General features: G+C 44.2%; 1 protein-coding gene and 1 long non-coding RNA gene across 2 annotated transcripts in view; one reads left to right on the forward strand and one right to left on the reverse strand.

The window, feature by feature from the left end:
* The first annotated feature begins 5491 nt into the window (after positions 1–5491).
* On the forward strand, positions 5492–6851 carry LOC131516626 (uncharacterized). The gene is made up of 2 exons (XR_009264182.1): positions 5492–5883; positions 5962–6851. It is a non-coding gene; the product is annotated as an uncharacterized LOC131516626 (long non-coding RNA).
* A 5692-nt stretch (positions 6852–12543) lies between these two features.
* Positions 12544–19169, reverse strand: part of SNX24 (sorting nexin 24) — a 156688-nt gene continuing 150062 nt past the window's right edge. Inside the window, exons 5-7 of the mRNA XM_058737891.1 lie at positions 19120–19152; positions 18521–18585; positions 12544–14212 (exon numbers count right to left, since the gene is read on the reverse strand). Coding sequence (XP_058593874.1) covers positions 14145–14212; positions 18521–18585; positions 19120–19152 — 166 coding nt within the window. The 3' untranslated portion in view covers positions 12544–14144. The remainder of the gene's footprint in view (positions 14213–18520; positions 18586–19119; positions 19153–19169) is intronic.

Here is a 19169-nt window from a genome sequence, read left to right on the forward strand (position 1 = left end):
GAATGCACACAAATGACGCCTGACCACATGCCAAACACTTGAGTGGATTAACTCACTAGTTTTTAGTCACTGTAACAATTTGAGAAAGTTCCCTTGAGTCCCACTGCAACAAAAGGGCACCTTTTTTTCCTAGTTACACAGTGGGCACGAAGATTCGGGCTGTGCTCAAACCGGATGAGAAAGTGGAACCCTCCCGGGGCCTTGCTGGAACATACCTGGCTGGAACAGAGTGCCTGGCCTCAAATGGGGGCAGGCTCTGCTCAAAAACGGCCCCGGTGCTTCTCCTCTAGGACCCACGCAGTCAGAACCCCCCCAGGATTCCAGCTCTTCAATAAAAAAAGAAAAAGAACAGTAAATAAATTTTGAGAACTACCTTTGAAAAAAATTCCATCTCTTGGGCTGTATTCTAAGCAAATTGTTTCATCTCAACAGGATGGGAGATGAAATGAGCATTCTCACTGCCGACGGGGGTGTTAGCTGCTGTAACCTTCTTGGTGAGCAACATGCTCATTTTTTTTTTTTTTTTCCTAAGAAAAATTCACTGAAGGCCTTCAACATGCCCAGTACCAGTTTGGAGTTCCAGAACAGCAAGAAAAGGACCCCACGGAACTTACATTCTAGAACTGGAGACAGAATAAATAAGGTGACAGGGTGCTGATGGGGTGAGGAAGAGACACCCGTGTGTGTGAAGCAGGTAAAAGAGGAGCCCTGTTTGGTCAAGGAAGCGTCTCCTGAGGGGACGTTGGAGCTGAGGCCTGAGGCTGACAGGGTAGGTGGGGGTCAGGCAGAGAGGCCAGCAGAGGCCGGAGGGTCCCCAGGTGAGAAGGTGTGGGTTCTGGGGCTGCAGAGGAGTCAGGCTGAGACTGGATTGTGCGGGCCTGGGTGCCACAGCCGGGTTCTTCCATTATACACCGTACAATGGGGAGCTATCCGTGTTAAGTTGGGGAAGGGTGTGACGCGGTCTGCATTGAAGAAAGATTATTTTGTCTGCTATGAGGAGAGTTTTTTTTGTTGTTGTTGTTGTTGTTTTGTTTTTAATAGGGGAGCTAGTTTACACATCAAGAAACTCAAATGGCACCTGGGTGGCTCAGTCGGTTAAGTGTCGGTCTTTGGCTCAGGTCATGATCTCACAGTTCGTGGGTTTGAGCATGGGAACCTGGGGCCTGCTTCGGATTCTGTGTCTCCCTCTCCCTCTCTGCCCCTCCCCTGCTTGTGCTCTCTCAAAATACACATTTTTACAAATCAGAAGAAAAAAAAAAGAAACTCAAAGCATTCACATCCGTATTTTAAGTCCTATTCCTGGCACTTTGCTTTTGAAAGAGATGTGAAATGGTCATGGGCCCCAGTGTTTGGTTGGTCCAGCACCCAGTTCTTCCTGCCATCTGGGCATGGCTGCCCATTTTCTTTGGGGAATCACACCACTGCTGCAAGTATTTCGTATCAGTAGGGGAGGCTGACCCTACGGACGGGTACATCCATGGCCTGCCAAACTCATTTATTAGCTCACTTGACAGATATTTATTGAGGGCTGGGTAGAGCTGCTCACAGTGACAGCCTAGTGGTCCCCATGAAGACAAATAATTCAAACATTTACCACATGAATATATAGCAGGACATCAGGTAGGTGTAAGTCTCTGGAGAGAAATAGCACAGAGAGAGGACAGAGTGAAGAGGTGAGGTGGTCCGGGAAGTCCTGAGTGTAGGCTGAAGGAAGTGAGGGGGCAGCAAGCCCGGGGGACACAGAGGGAAGAGTGTGTGAGGCAGTGGGCCTGGCTGATGGTCAGGCTGGTGGCTTCAAGAAACATCAGAGTCCGGGTGTGCAGAGTGAGGGTGGCAGGGGGTGAGGTGGAAGAGGGAGCAGGGATGTCCTGAAGGCTAACCAGACATTCCTTCACGCTGGGCCCCATGACTGGCTCAGGGAAAGGTGTTTGACCCAAGTCATGGTAATGAGTCTCAATCGTGGGACTCCCAGTGTAAATATTGGGAAAGAGTGGCAGTCTTTCCTCTCAGAGACTGTACAGGAGCAAGGCTGAGAATGAAACTGACACAGAGGGAAGCGGATCCAGGAAACGGAAAGGTGTATTCCGGAAAACACCATAGAGCCCCTGAGTCCCGCCATGCCTGAAGCCCATCTCCACCCCTAGCTTTTTTAGCTATGCGAGCTAATACATTTCCTCTTTTGCTTAAGCCAGGGCAAATTGATTGTGACTTGGAAGCTAACATCTTTGTCTAACACAGCAATATCGAATAGTTTTAAGTACAAAGGTGTGAACTGCGGGGGTGCATGGCTGGCTCGTTGGGTAGAGCATGCGACTCGACCTCAAGGTTTTGAGTTTGAGCCCCAAACTCATAGAGTTTATGGAAAAAAAAAAAAAAAGGATGTGAACTGCAGGCTTATTTATGATACCAAAATCCTGGAAGCAACTTGACTGTCCCAGAATGGTTATAAAATATATGTCCTGTAACAGAAGAACATGTGTTCATTAAGACGATGATACAAAACTTAGAGTAACATGAGAACATGGTTGTTTTTGAGAAAAAAGTAGAAATTTTGGATGCAGCTTGATCTCAAGTATGTAAATGCATTCTCATAAAGTAAATGCAACAACATATAAATTGACATGAAGAAAATAAATTGGGATTTTTAAACTCTTATGTTTATGGGTTGTTTTTTTTTTTTACCTTTTTGGTCTCCCAATTTTTCTCTAAGATATATTGCTAATAATTAGAAATAATCTATTTTTTCATTTTCTTTTAATTATTTTATTTTAGACAGTACAAGCTGGGGAGAGGGGCAGAGGGAGAGGGAGAGGGAGGTAGAGAATCCCAAGCAGGCTCTGCACTCAGCGTGGAGCCCGATGTGGGGCTCGATCCCACAACCCTGGGACCATGACCTGAGCTGAAATCTGGAGCCGGCCTATCCGCCTGAGCCACCCAGGTACCCCCAAAAAAGGCTATTTAAAACAGTTTTTTAAGGTAACATGTCAGGAAATTGGCAACAAATACCTGTTAGATATATGAAGTGCCTTAAGTTTCATGTCAGAGGGCACATGAGCCACTGATGGCTCCATGCACAGGAGCACAGAGTTCGCCCTGTAGTGCTTTTATTAGCATGAGCATAATCATAGACATCTCTCTAGTGACAAAGCAAAAAGGGGTTCATTTTCAAAGGGCTGAAATTCTGAGACCACTTATCGCCCACGTAGTAAATTGTCAGGCAAGGTGCTATGTGCCAGGCGGCTGATAAGCTCACAACACACACCCTGTTCAAAGCTGTTTCTTTCTTGTAGGCTCAGAGTTGCGCCTTATACCAAAACCATGGGCAGACTCACAACTCTCAACTACTGCTTTACAAAAAGCCTCTACTTTCTGCAAAAGCTTTTGAAACTAACAGTTCACTCTTTTGGCGACTGTGCGGTGAAAAGGAAACATAGTAGCCAAGGGCGTATACAGACTCAGAGGAAAATTATACTGGCCATCACCACCACCGTGCCCAAATTATTAAAATTTTGATCCCGAATCACTTTAACAAACAATTTAAAACATTGCGGTATCCTTAGCCATACGTTGTTTTATTCTAAGTGCTATTTTGCAATTTCGAGGATCATCAAATAAGATAAATTCTAGTCAAATTTATTCTTGGGACAGACTTGATTAGAATGACACTTTCAAAACTTTTAACTACTCCTTTTCGGATGAGTTTTTAGGTTTTGAACAGAACTCACCAGCCTCATATTTTAGTTCAGCCGTTTTGAGTTACATAAAGACAAAAACATGGCAAGGATTTTATAGCAGGAAAAGGATTTGTTTTTGTTTTTAACATTCCTATAATTCAGAGGGCTGAAGAAATCTTTGATCTGGAAGTCTTGGAAATCCAAAGCCCCCTCAAGGCATTTTTTTTTTTTAATTAAGAAAGAGGAAAAACAGTATTTGTAATGGAAAATTTTTGTGCTGTTAAGTACCTAACGGCTTTCACTTAAGTCTGTAATTCATCTTGTGGACTTCAGATTTCGGCCAAGCCTAAGTTTTAGGTGTGATATAACATCACCTGCTTGGAGATTCGCTAGTGTTGCTGACATTCTCGAGTGATGAAAAGAAAACCAGCACTAAAGCAGAATTACAGTGGCTAGTCACAGGAATCCTGTCTGGAAGAGGGGGGAAGAAAAGTCCATCTCACAAATATTAAAGTCACAACAATATGCAACCCCAAATCCACACGTGGAATTTTCACCCTATGACTACTTCTATGAGAACACTCAAGGCTCTCAGATTTGGAGGATCTGGAGAGAACTCAACATGCCAATATGCCCCCACCGCCCACTTCTGAACTTTTATTAGGAGTCATCTGTTGCCACATCCGCTCATTTTTGAGAGGGTGGGAAGGATTTTTCTTCCCAGTGTGCTATTTAAAGTGCTATTCAATTGGCTGTTCAAACTCTGGTCCCTTTCTGTCCTAGGTGGCAAATAGTATGTCCTGTAATTTGGATAGATATCGCCATTTGAAATTGTTCTTTTTTTTTTTTTTTTTAATGTTTATTTTTGACAGAGAGAGTAGGCAAGTAGGGTAGGGGCAGAGAGAGAGGGAGACACCGAATCCGAAGCAGGCTCCAGGCTCCGGGGTGTCAGCACAGAGCCCGACACAGGGCTCGAACTCATGAACCATGAGATCATGACCTGAGCTGAAGTTCGCCGCTTAACCGACTGAGCCACCCAGGCGCCCCTAGATACCTCCATTTGGAAACCTGAATCTTTTCTTCCAACCTGGATACAAAAAGAGGTCTGTTTCCTGTGCCTCTTCTGGGCAGCAGGACCCACACTGTGACGGGACGTCAGGAGGAGAGGAAGAAGAAGTGGTCAGCCTGGAGCAGAGAAAATTCAAGACTTCATTTGTCCCTGTCACAGCAGACCTCAGAACTCCTGAACTGCTTCCCAGCCGTGTACAAGCTGTTCACTCTGCCTCGCCAGCCTCCCGCACGCGTTTCCGCTCCCCGTGGCTTTAGGACTCAGTGCAGGGCTCTCTCAGGGAGCCCTCCCTGGAAACTTCCTCCCCGGGGGGATCTAACTGCTTGCTTACTTACTTACTGACCTGCTTGCTGTCTCCCATCTCCTCTTGGACTGGAGGCTTCTCTAAGGCAAGGATTAGATCTTCATTGTAATCCTCCCCCTTCCCGGTATTTTACACGTAACTGATGCCCAGCAAGTACATTCAGAACCGGTAACCAAAAACAATAGGTCTGCATTTATACCATGGGGTACTTAAAATCTCGCAGGACCATAAATATTGTTAAACGCGGGCATGCATCTTCCCACTGTTTCTGCTTTCCTCAAAGACTGTAATCCTCTAACGACTTACGCTTTTCCTCTTTACCTTCTGAGTGGAGGTGTGAAGGGCTTGGTAGAAGTAGATGGTCCAAAATGAGGTGGGCGTCAGACATTAGAGAGGAAGAAACCCAGGGGATGGTGAGGTTCCTTAACGTCGCCCCTCGGCGGTGTCTGCGGCGGATGCTAGCTGGCTTCAGTGTCAAACCGCGGTCATGAGCGTGGCTGGCTGTGGGCAGCTGGTGGAGAACCAGGCCCCAGGGGAGTACTTTGGATTTGACCTGAGAGGTGATGAGAAATCACTCTCTCCAGCCTTCAGTACTGTGGAAGTCATGGCATCCGCTCTGGAGACCACGGTCGAATCTTCGTTTGTTGGGGGCTTCACGTGGCCTGCCTGGGGGAGGGGGTCAACGACAGAAGTGTGTACATTCACCCCACACACCACCTGGAGACTCAGGTAGGCAGCAGCATGGAGCTCTCTGTGCTTTGCTTTGTTCCCGACCCTCGTGCAAGAAGCGAAAGAGGCTTCGGCACAAACCGATCACCACAGTGGGAAAGATGTAGGTGAGCTTCCTTCAGCTGGGCGGCGGGGAGGGGGGGGGGGGGAGTGCTGCATCTAGTTTTGCTTTCATGCTGCTGCAGATGAAACTCATAAAGGAGAAGTCACAGTATATCCACTGGAGAAAGAGACCAAGAAGGAAAGGATTTATCCCCAAACCTGGAGCTCCCTGGGTGACAAGGGTCCTGTTTGCATTCAGGCTGCTACAACAAAGTACCATCGACTGGGTGGCTTACAAACAGCAGAAATCTATTTCTCACCATTTTGGAGGCTGGTGGCAAACTTGGGGACTGGTGACGAACCTCTTCCTGGTTTAGGACTCACGTGTTTTTGCGACAGCCTTGCATGGTGGAAGCAACAAGGGAGTTCTCTGCCCTCCTGCCCTAATCACCTCCTAAAAGCCCCGCCTCCAGAGATCATCACACAGGGGAGTGGGTTTCAATGTATGAATTTGAGGGGGACACAAACATTCAGCCTATAGCAGGTCCCGACCTCCCACCCCCAGCCCTCATCAATGAACGGCACCACCATCGGCCTAACTGTGCCGGCCAAAAACCCATCCTTGACTTCTTTCTCCCTTCCTTTTACCCTCCACATTCAAGTCCACCAGCAAGTTCACCAGTAGCTGTGCAATAGATCTCACGTATCCGTGTCTCATCCTCGTCCCTGCTACCACCCTAAAACAGAAGGTCATCTCTCACCCAGATTATTCAAGGGGCCTCCTAACAGTCTCTCTGCTTTGGATCGTGCATGTGGCCAGTCTATTCTCCACGAGCAGCCAGAGTGATCTTGTTAAGTTGGCTCAAGAGGGACAAACCATGTGCATGACCCTAAACTGACGATCGCCTGCTGCTGTTTGCCAGCTGTCTGGAGGGTTTTTAAAAATTCATGTTTTAAAATGTCTCATGCCTAATTAATAAATGAATATGAAAGATAAAAATAAAATTTGTCAATAAACCTGAATAAAATAAAATAGATCACATCCCTCCTATGTACAACCCATCAGTGGCTTTCCATTGCACGCAGGCTAGGAGTCAAACTCTTGAAGGCCACCTCCCGAGGGGAGCCCTGTGGGATCTGGCCCCAGCCCCTCACTATGCTCCACATTCTCTGGCTTTCCATGGGGAGCTTGGCTACAGCTCTCTCCTGATTCAGGGCTTTAGAACCTGCTGATGTCTCTGTAACACATTCTCCCTACTTGCATTCTTTGCCCAGCTAATTCCTCCAGCATTCTTCAGGTCTCAGATTCAATGTCACTCACTCAGGGAAGGTTCCTGCCCTGCCCCAATCTAAATTAGGTATCTTCTCTGTGCATCAGTAAACCTTCTTCATAGTCCTTCAGAGCCCTTGACACACTTCAAAATGACAAATTTTGGGGGCTTTTAGGCATCCAATATCACATTATTCTGTAAGTTCCATGAAGTCAAAGATTCTAGTTTACTCGGTTTCAAATTTAGAAAGATATCAAGGATTCAGAAAGACATTTTGCTGCCTTCTGTGCTGAGGAAAAATTACCATGATAACCAGATATAACAGTTCTTGTGAAGGAAGACAATTTCTAAGTGTGATGGTTCTTATCTTTTACTACATTTAAAATACCTTGTTAGTTTTGTTGAGATGCTGACGGGTTGGACTGTTGTCCTAAAGGTATCACCAGCCTTCTATTGTACCATCCTGACTTGATTTAACTTTGTGTCCGGTTCCCCTAGAAGTATTGAGGGTTTTTTTTTTTAATCAAAAAATAATTGAAACATATAAAAAAAATACACAACATGAAAATACTTTGAAATGTCCTAGGGTTACAGTTCTCACAATTTCTGTGCACAAGAATCATCTCAAGGGCTTATCAGATCTCCAGGCCCCAGGTTCAGAGCATCTAAGACTGCAGGGGCAGGACCTGAGAAATTATATTTCTAACAAGTTCTTGGTTGATGCTGGTCCTGGGTCTAAACCTCAAAAACCACACCCTATGGTGTCACACAACCATGGTTTGTAATCACTGAATTAGCTGAATCATTTGTTAACAGGAGAGTTTAAGAAATCATCCAAGGGGCGCCTGGGTGGCTCAGTCGGTTAAGCGGCCGACTTCAGCTCAGGTCATGATCTCGTGGTCTGTGAGTTCGAGCCCCGCGTCAGGCTCTGTGCTGACAGCTCAGAGCCTGGAGCCTGTTTCGGATTCTGTGTCTCCCTCGCTCTCTGACCCTCCCCCGTTCATGCTCTGTGTCTCCCTGTCTCAAAAATAAATAAATGTTTAAAAAAAAAAAAAAAAAAAGAAATCATCCAAGTGTGTAGTTACCCAACCTATTACCACTCTGTATGTGAAGTTCATGAGCAAACTGTAGAAAACGGTTGTTTTCAGAACAGTCGGGATGTAATGAAACATTATGGGAACTTGGGAAGATGTTAGCAAATCCTAACTCAAGGTTATTGACTCCACATGCATCTACGAAGCTTCTGCTGTGGAGCACGTAGCCAGCATTGAGCTGGGGCTGGGAAGACAGGGTGCTGGCTACCTACTCCTTCCACAGTGGCTCCTGAGATCTACTCCTGGCCCCATAATGGAGTGTAAACAAGTCAGAAAACGGCCCTGCTCTCACGGAGTTCATGTTCTTTGGTTAAATGCTAAGAAGGAACACTTTGCTATGATACACAGTAAGCCAGAGAAAGACAAGTATCATATGATTTCACTCGTATGTGGAATCTAAAACACAAATGAACAAACACACAAGCAGACTCAGATACAACCTGGTGGTTGCCAGAGGGGAGGGGAGTGGGGAGATGAGCAAAATAGGGTGAAGGGCATTACGAGGCGTGAGCTTCCAGTTATAAAATAAGTCACCGCGATGAATACTATAGCACAAGGAATATAATCAGCAATAATGTAATAACATCGTATGGTGGCAGGTGGGGACTACACTTACCGCGCTGAGCACTGTGTGAGGTACAGAATTGTTGACTCATTAATGTTGTACACCTGAAACTAATATATGTCAACAATACTTCGACAATAAAAATTCTAAAAACTCATGGTGCAGAGTGGCGGGACCAACGAGGGGCTCTTTGTGGAAGGAATATTTAAGCTGAGACCTAACAGGTGAGTGTGAGCATCTTCTCAAGGGAGACAGAAAGGGTGTTTCAAGCAGAGACCAGAAGGAGTTGGGTCTTTAGGGGGTAATTAGGGTTTGGTGCCCTTGTAAGAGGCTCCAGAGAGATTCCTTGCCCCTTTTCCACCACGTGAGGACACAGCAGAGAACGCTCATCAGACACTGAATGTGCCAGTGCCCTATCTTGGACTTTCCAGCTTCCAGAACTTTGAGAAATAAATTTGGATGTTCATAGGACACCGTGTCTGTGGCATTTCTGTTACACAGCCAGAACCACTAAGACAAGTACCTCCCTGTGGCCACCTGCCACCCTAGGGCTAAATTGATGTTCTCCTGAGACTGGGTCCTGCACGAAGTATACAAGTCAGTAACCATTAAAAAAAGGTAGTTCGAGGCACCTGGGTGGCTCAGTCGGTGAAGTAGCGGCTCTTGATTTTGGCTCAGGTCATGATCTCACAGTTCGTGAGTTCAAGCCCTGTGTCTGGCACCATGCTGATGGTGTGGACCCTGCTTGGGATTCTTGTTCTCTCCCTCTCTTGCTGCCTCTCCCCTGCTCATGTGCACTCTCTCTCAAGATAAATAAGTAAACTTTAAAAAAAAAAAACGGTTGTTCATAAACCATCTGTCATCTTCACATCCCTCAGTGGTTCCCAACATAGGTGAGTATCAGAATCACCTAGGCAGTTTTTCTCAGTAACCAAAGACAGGATGCACCCAGCCAGATTTAATGATTGAGTCCTAGGAGATTCTGATACATATATATCTGACTTACAGCTATTGTTTTAGGGGCGTCTCAGTGGCTCAGTTGGTTAAGCATCCGGCTTTGGCTCAGGTCATGGTCTCACGGTTTAGGAGTTCAAGCCCCACATTGTGCTCTGTGCTGACAGCTCAGAGCCTGGAGACTGTTTGGGATTCTGTGTCTCCCTTTCTCTCTGCCACTCTTGTGCTCAGGCTCTGTCTCTCAAAAATAAACATTAAAAAATTTAAAAAAATATATCATTTTAGAATCTGAGGTTGTCAGGGATATGAGACTAATACCAAGTATGTGTGCCAAAATCTGTTCTGCACCCTGGCAAGTATCATTAACTGGTTGTTACATCCTTACTCAAAAATCCTTTAAAAACAACTTAAAAAATTTTTCGGTAAAATAGGCATAACACTTACCATTTTAACCATTTTTAAGCGTAGAGTTCAGTGGTATTAAACACATTCACACTGTTGTGCAGCTCTCACCACCACCCATCTCCAGAACTTTCTCCTCTTCCCCAACTGAAATCCAGTGAACATTAATGCCCCATTTCTCCCTCCCCCCAGACACTGACAACCACCATTCCACCTTCTGTTTTCATGAGCTGGACTATTCTAGGTACCTCACGTAAGGAGAACCACACAGTAGTCATCCCTGGTGACCGATTTCACTTAGCATATCTTCAAGGTTCATCCGTGTTGTAGCACAGGTCAGAATTTCCTTCCTTTTTCAAGACTGAATAACATTCCGTTGCACGTATCTACCACATTTTGTTTCTCCACTCATCCATTCATGGACGCTTGGGTTGCTTCCGCCTCTTGGCAAGAACGTGGGTGTTTAAACGATCTGCTCACGTCCCTGCTTTCGCTTCTTTCGGGTCTATACCCAGAAGTGGAATGGTTAGCTCACATGGTCACTTTGTATACTTTTCTGAAAAAATGCCATGCCGTTCTCCACTGAGGCTGTGCCTTTTTACATTCTCGCCAGCCACGTACAAGAGTTTCAAGGTCTCCGCATCCTTGCCAAGTTGTTATTTGCTTTTTTTTTTATAGTAGTCACTCTGAAGGGTGTGCCAGAATCCTTATTAAGTAGCCCTTATCATTTGATCACAGGTGACAGATGATATGAAAGCCATGTGTTATTTCTAAACTGTGATCATAAGATTTTGACACTTCTTTAAAATCAAAAAATATTTTTATTGGGGAGGCTAGAATTTTAAAGTAAAAAATTTGTTTCAAATGGTTGGCAATTCACATATGTTGTTTTCTACTGACGTTTTTATTTTTGTAAACCGAGTGGATTACATTTCTACACTTTTCAAAGCGAACTGACTGAGGATTTACCAGGTAGGGACGGTTGGTGTATTCAGGGTGGCAGAGATAGAGAGCTGTTTGAAAAAGTGGGGTGGGTCAAAGAGGACAGAAGGGGTGCTGGTCGGGAAATGGCCAGATGATGGAGGTGAGACCCGAGAGGCTGCGCAGGAAGCACCGGGAGACCGTCTGAGACCCAGCCCAGACACACCACCAGATTCATGAACTAGGAGCATAGCAGATGACAGCTGTCCCGGGCTCCTGCTTTAAGGGACAGTGTGGTTACCCTTCCTTTTATTTTTTTCTTCCCTTTACTCTTTTACTGCTCTATTGTCTATGAATCCATGTCTTGGAAAATCCTTGTTTTGTAAAAAAGGGAGAAATGGAATATGTATACTAAACATGATTTTGCATGTATGTGGCTGAAATCTCTGTAGGTACACATATAAACTAAGCACAGTGGTTGTTTGGGGGGCGGGGACGGGATGTAGGAGACGGGGTGGGAGATTTTTCTTTTTTTATATATCCTTTTTTATGTTGTTATTAAATTTTCAACCATGGAAATATATTCCAGCCTCTTTCCAATGTCCATTCCTGCAGCGCAGGGACCAGGCAGTTCCACGCCCTCCCAGACTCCCTTGAGGCTGGGGATTGATCATAAGGTTCTGCCAATTGGATATGCTTTCATGAGATGGAAAATGGAGGTGGGTGAACACCATCTTCCAGCTGTAGCTGTGGGCAAGCAAAGTCAAGGGTGTTGAGAGGGGATGTTAGTGCAGCTGGTAAAGGTGGACACTCTGTTCCAGGGCCCAGTCCCCAGATTCCTGCTATGAGGCAGTTATAGTGGGAACAATTACCTCCTGATCTTGCTTGCTGATACCCGGATCACAGCTACAGTGGAGTTTTTTTGTTTTGTTTTGACCTCAATAGCTCCAGAAGCAGCCTCCTGACTCCCTGAATTCCTGCTTAAGGCAGAGGTTGTAGCTCCCCTGGCAGGTGGGTATTAGATGTTGCTGGAGGATTCTGGAAGTCATTCCTGGATTATCCACTGAAGTTCACTCTCCTCATCCTTCCAAAAGATTCTACGAGCATCCAATTTCTCACTATTCCATCCTGCTTAAAATACCTACCGTGGTTTCTATTTCCTATAACAGAATTGAAATGAAACACAAAATTACACATTAAAAATTAAATAAAAAATAAAAGTCATCACTAAATAAAAATCCTCAAAAAACGTTTCCTGAGGTGTGCGCCACCAACAGGGCTTGGTTTACATATTAAAAAAAATTCTTACTATCTTGGTAAATCATCAACTATTTAATGGGTACCTACTGGCTTAACAGATGTGGTAATTTAACACTTCAATTAGAGATAAATGTGAGTATGTATGTGAGAAGTTGTGTGTGTGTGTGTGTGTGTGTGTGTGTGTGTGTGTGTGTGTGTATAAAGAGATAAGACACAACTGGTGTTTCCAATAAAATCCTAGGAGGAGACAAATTGAAATATTTCTTCATCTCTGTTTTTATTTAACTCAAAATAGCTAACAATGAAACATTTAAAAAATATCTCCCAACACTTGAGCATTCAGTTATTTTCGGTTCATGACACTTGATTATTTAGTCCTTGCGTGTTTCCAGCATGAAGTCACATAGCTATCATAAATGTATCTCTAAAAGTCTGCAGCAGGCTTGAAACATATATATATATATATATGTGTGTGTGTGTGTGTGTGTGTATATATGTTATATATATAACATATATATATGTATATATGTGTGTATACACACACACACACACACACATACACACACACACACACACACACACATATATGTATCCTAACCAAAAACCATGATTCAGTTATTGGTCTTGAATCCAAATATTTTTCTCCCACAAAGCAGCTTGGTAAAATTAATAACCATAAATAGGCTAGCTATGAGTTTTCCATGAAATGCCTGAATAGAGCACGTACATTGTTTGCATATATGTTTTTATCCTCGTACTCCTCAAAATACGAACTTGTGTGAGATGTAGAGTGGCGTTAGATGATACACACATTTAACTTACATAAATTCCATAGAGGAGGTAACAAGGAAACGATAAGGAAAATAACAATCCGGTGGCAATTCTACTTATTTAATGAACGAGTAAACCTCAATGAGTGCTGAAGAACCGTGAGGAAATCAAAATGAGGCTTGTCACTCTGGTGTCTCCTCAGGCAAGTCAGTTCACATCTGTCTCTCGGAAAGCAAGCATCTTGCAGGGCTAAGTACGATTCTAGTGTGGAAAGGTATGTGGTTTTATACAAAAGTGTCCTAAACAAACACCAACTCCCATTGGTCTTCAACAGAAGAAACGGTCATTTCTGCCAACATTGGCAGAAAACCTGGATGTGTTGGATGTACAGGGTTCATTGATGGCGCCTTTCTGAAGGGCAGTCGAGGATGATCTCGATGTTCCATTTTATTTTAGGTACTGACCCCAGAAGCGAATGCCTAGGTAAGATGCAACCCTACTGCAATGTAAATAGAAATGACATGGTTTTTTAAAAATGCCCTAACATTGACAGCGAAATATAATTTCCAGTTTAGTTCCATCCTCACATTTAGCACAGCATGTTTCTGTGATACTCTCCCGGTGCGGGCACTTCAGAATACACGTATCGCTGACGGAGAAAATCTCATGATGAAAAGATTAGTGTGTCACGAAATCTGAACAACAACGACAAAAAGTTACCGAAGTAGATGAGTCTCTGTATGTTTCAGGATAAGAAGTTCAATTAGCAAGTGGTGCAACGAAAGCAGAGAGTACCTTCGTTTTGTTATGTTCGGTGCTCACAGGGACATTCTACAACCCTCTCACCAGGTTCGAAATTGGCAGCTACCTTCTCCTTCTCAAATGCTGGGCCCTAACCTCAGCACTGCCAGGGGTTCAGTTTCTATTTTTAAAAGCACCATTCTAATGGAAATGTCCCTGCCCCGAATTAAGCTGGGACTGTGAATTTTACCACTAGCTAGAGCTGTTATGTCATAGAGTTTAGGTTAATTTGGTAGGTATCGATTTCCGTGAGACCTGCTTCAGCTCCTTCCAGCCATGTAGGATTTCTACCTGGGCTGCAGATGAGGGTAAAATATCCCGTGGAGAACTCCTTCAATAACCACATTTGGAAAATCTGAAAAACAAAAGGAACACAGCTTTTCTTAAGCACATCAGTGAAATACGAAATACAATTGCGTTTGGTAGAATTTAAAGAGGTGAGGCCCACGGTAACTTAGGGATCCGCATCACCTTGTTTAGGATGCGTTATCTGTCACGGTGCCTTGGCCTAAAGCCACTTTAGTGCAGGGCCAGGCGCTGCAGGAATGCACGGCCAGATTTGTAGCTTATTGATTTAAGGGATGTTCTAATGGTTAATGCTGCTAGGCCCCAGCTCTTTATCTGAATGTTTTCTCACAAGGAAGATGGATTACACTGGCAATTCAATTTCTAACAAAATCTCAATATACTTGAAGGAATTCCAAGATTTCTACAGGGAATACTCGGCTGCAGTTTTTCCATTGTGGTTTACAGGAGCGTTTAGTCCAAGTTGTCTCGAGGATGATCGTGCTGTTACGTGAGCTTCCAAGGAGCCGTAACATTGGGGGGCCGTCTTCGTAGCTTAAAAGGGCACATTTCCGACAAAAACCATCTTGTCAAACTTGAAAAACCAGCCACGTTTTTAGAGGAGATACAAAGGAAACCCAGAGGTGTATGGATGTGGAGCCACGAGCCAGTGATCGGAGCAGGGAGAATACGAATGGTAAGCTGCACAGGGGGACCTATCCATCACACGGCTCAGAGGTTCAATTTCTAAACTTCAAGCTGCACATGATTATACCCAGGATCTATGCTAAGCCACCCACTTTAAATAATACAGTTATTATGTGAGGAAATTAGCTGGTCCAATACTTTAAGACAAAAACTTTACGACAAGCACTGTTCACGTAGTAATCCAACCTCTAGAGAGTTCCTACTCTGTAAAAGCACTCGCAAGGCAGAGCAGAAATGTTCTTGGAGGAGTGGACTAGGCAGAGGAGCTAGCCATGTGGCACGTCTGTGGCAGGAGGGACCCTGGAAGGATCAAAGACTGAAATGGGGGCCAGGGTGGAAAAGGGAATGAGGGATGCCTGGGTGGCTCAGTCGGTTAAGCAGGTTAAGCGTCTGACTCCTGATTTCCACTCAGGTCATGATCTCATGGTCTGTGGGTTCGAGCCTCACATTGTGCTGCTCACTGCTGTCAACACAGAGCCTGCTTTGGATCCTCTGTCCCCCTCCCTCCCTCACGCCGTCTCTCTCTTTCCCTCTCTCTCTCAAAAATAAATAATCCTTAAAAAAGAAACAAAAAAGAAGAAAAGGGAATGAGGGAGAGGCCTGGGGGCAGGAAGGCCAACTCAAGCACAGGAACTGTGGCTTCATCTGAAAAGCAATGGGAAGCTCCTGAAGGAATTTAAGCAGAGGGAGAGGGAAATGAATTGTGTTTTGCAAAGATGACCCTGGCTGCCATTCAGAGTAGACAGGAACACGGTCAAAGAGGTGACGAGTTCCACATGACGAGCGAGGGACTTCATAATAGTACCTACCTGATAGGCTGTTGTAGAAACTGGTGGGAGAAACAAAGCACTTGAACCCGACCTGGGCACACGGTGAAGTACCAGCTACCATCAGTACCAAGCGCTGTCTAATTACCGGGGATCTAAGTAAATAGCAGTCCCTGCCCATGCCACAGAACTTCTACGCTAGTCAGGGAGGCAAGCAAATGAATACGCAGACAAAACAGGTTTTAAGAATATCTCCAAGGGGTGCCTGGGTGGCTCAGTCGGTTAAGCATTCGGCTCTTGATCTTGGCTCAGGTCATGATCTCATGGTTTGTGAGATCTAGCCCTGCGTCTGGCTCTGTGCTGACAGAGTACAGCCTGCTTGGGATTCTCGCTCTCTCCTTCTGTTCCTCCCCTGCTTGTGCTCTCTTTCTCTCAAAATAAATAAACTAACTTAAAAAAAATGTCTCCAGTACATGAGCATTCATTCAATCACCTTTAGGCGATGACACTTGATGTCTTATTGTTTGCTCTTATCCAAGATGAAGTTAACATAATTTTCCATAAAACATATCTTTCATAATCTGCAACAGAACTTAAGCCTATATATGTTGATCTCAATCAGAAACCATGATTTTGCTAAGTGCATTTTAGTTCTAAAAGTTTTTCTCCCTCACAGAGGTATACTGAAACCAAGAGCCATAAATGGAAATATTGATCAATTTTCTTAAAAATTTTTTTTTAAATTCTTTATTTTTGAGAGAGACAGAGAAACAGAATACAAGTGGGGAAGAAACAGAGAGAGGAAGACCCAGAATCTGAAGCAGGCTCCAGGTTCTGAGCTGTCAGCACAGAGCCTGACGCAGGGCTCGAACTCATGGACTGTGAGATCATGACCTGAGCCAAAGTAAGATGCTTAACAGACTGAGCCACGTAGGCGCCCCATAATGATCAATTTTTAATTAGATGCCCAAACAGCATATATGAACATGCATTGTTAGCATATAGGCATTTATCCTTTACCACCCAAAATATAAAAGTCTATTTGAAGGTTAGTGATTTACATCATCAGCATATTTAGTATGGATTTAATAAGCTCAGCAAAAAGGACAATACCATGAATTACTCAGAGAAATTCTGCACCACCTGGACAGGTCCAGCAGTGGCTTAAAGGCAAAGGGGGGAAAATGAAACAGGGCACGGGGCTTGAGGGCAACAGGATGGGAATGTGAGGAAAGACCTCTGTGAGCAGGTGCCGTGTGAACGAGGGTGCAGCAGCCAGCTGTCCTCACAGGTGCCAGGGTGCACACCTTGTCTGGGTGAAGGGCATTCCCAGCACAGGGGACAGCACAGGTCAAGGTGCTGTATTTACTGTCCAGCGAGTGCTGAGCATTTGCTAGATGCTGGAGATTAGCAGGTAAACATGACAGAGAAAAAGAAGGGAACAAAGTATGCGATCACTACTATAAAGGAAGCAAACGGTCAGGACACTAATCAAAGCGAATGGAATACTGGGGTTTTTTTTATTCAAAAAATTTTAGTATTTATTTTTGAGAGAGAGAGAGAGAGAGAGAGAGAGAGAGCGAGCGAGCATGAGCAGGGGAAGGGCAGAGAGAGAGGGAGACACAGATCTGAATCTGAAGCAGGCTCCAGGCTCCGAGTTGTCAGCACAGAGCCCGATGCAAGGCTCGAACTCACAAACCGTGAGATCATGAGTTGAGCCAAAGTCGGACGCTTAACTGACTGAGTCACCCAGGGGCCCCTAATGTGTATTTTTTAAACACAGAAGCAAATGCTAGAGAAAGGTGATTAAGTATTCCTCACTGAAAAGGATTTTATAGGAAAAATACTATGAGACTATACTCTTATATAGCAAAGGAAGCTCCCTCTGATCAGGGTGTTAAGAATGGACCCTCGCCAGAGCCGGGCTGTGTCCTGCCAGCCTTCTTTGAACTGACAGCTAAGTCAGGGATCTCAGTGCATGGACTGCGGCTACAGAACGGTCCTTTCTCTCTTGCTGGTGATAAGGTTTTATTGTCAGAATGTAGGAATGGTTTCAACAGATAATTTATCTACTGCTGTTTAGCTGCCATGCTATTTAGTTACTCTCAGAAACAAAGGCTGAAAATTCACTCTGTGCACAGAGCACACAAGAAGAAATCAGGCACCAGGGGTCTGCCCATCAACTATGGAGACTGGGCAAGTCAGGGACCTCCTTGAGCCCCGATTCTCTCATTAACCAGTGATGATACCTGCTCTGCCTAGTTCATAAGGCTGTTAAAAAAAATGCAATGAGATGATGTCTGAGAATGTACTCACAAAGAGCTGGACAAGGGAACATTTTGAGAGGGACTCTGAATAATTTAAATTTCTTGGCACAAAGAAAGGACCCAACTAAAATATTGATTATATTTATGCTTAAATTAATTCATTATATTTAAGTATATATCTTCTAAAAATATACATTCCATCACCTAAGATGCCATAAATGAAATGGAAGTAGAGATACACATGTGATATACGCAGACAGCTTTTGGGAAAAAGCATTTGAATAAAAAAGAACCAGAGCCTTGGAATCAAACCTCAGCATCTGGATAAAAACATGCAGAGACCCAAATAACATCATCAAAAAAAAAAAAAAAAAATGAAAAGACGATAAATACCTTTCCTCCTTATTACTCTAATTCAAAATCGCCTGGTAAAGTAGAAAGAAAAATTACATTTCTTGCCGAAAGCCCTGCCCCAATTAAAATTCTGAATGTCTCTTACACCAAGAGCACTGTTTTATTGGCAGATTATTAAGCCCTGGACCAATGTCACTCTGTTAGACCTGTATTAAAAACGTGGTTTATGTGGTGCAGGGTCAGATCAGTAAAGAGCTGTTAGCAGATGACAGGTTTGATTACCGCTGGCTGCAGGCAAGACGTATGGATCCCTGAGGAACAGTAGCACCGGCTGGTGGGACAGTTTGCTGGAAAGGTCAAGAACAGGCATGTCAGCATCAGGGGACGACGGTAAACAGAAAACACTACAAACTAGCTTTGAGGGGATCAAACTGCTGTGTGGGGACATCTCAAGGTTTATGTATCTAACCGTGTGGGTGAAGGATAGCAAGCCGAGTTACAGGGAATAAACAAGCCGGGCGCTCACCTTCTAAACATTTCTTTGTGGAATCTGAAGCAGATCTACAATCTATACGATAAATCACTGCTGAAAAGCGTCACTGTCGTCTTTTTTAATCTCATAGCACAATTATTGATAAAAGAGTATTCTCATTACTTGCACAAAACAATGCAGGGCTCCTATGGCTTCCCTCCTGGATATAACTGTTTACTTCTCTAACTTTCTATCAAATATTTATAATCTGAAAATCAATTTGCTAACAAACGTTTTCAAGAAGATCATGACTTGATACCCTTACACCATGGTTAACTAAACATTTCACAAAACCACAGTCCTATTCCTGGTTTTATGTAAGTCTTGACTGGCCAGTATTAGTTCTTACCTTGATTCTTCAGATTCTGTCTCATCAAACGATCTAAAAATTTTTTTAAA

Source organism: Neofelis nebulosa, chromosome 1 (assembly GCF_028018385.1).
Source record: "Neofelis nebulosa isolate mNeoNeb1 chromosome 1, mNeoNeb1.pri, whole genome shotgun sequence".
NCBI lineage: Eukaryota > Metazoa > Chordata > Mammalia > Carnivora > Felidae > Neofelis > Neofelis nebulosa.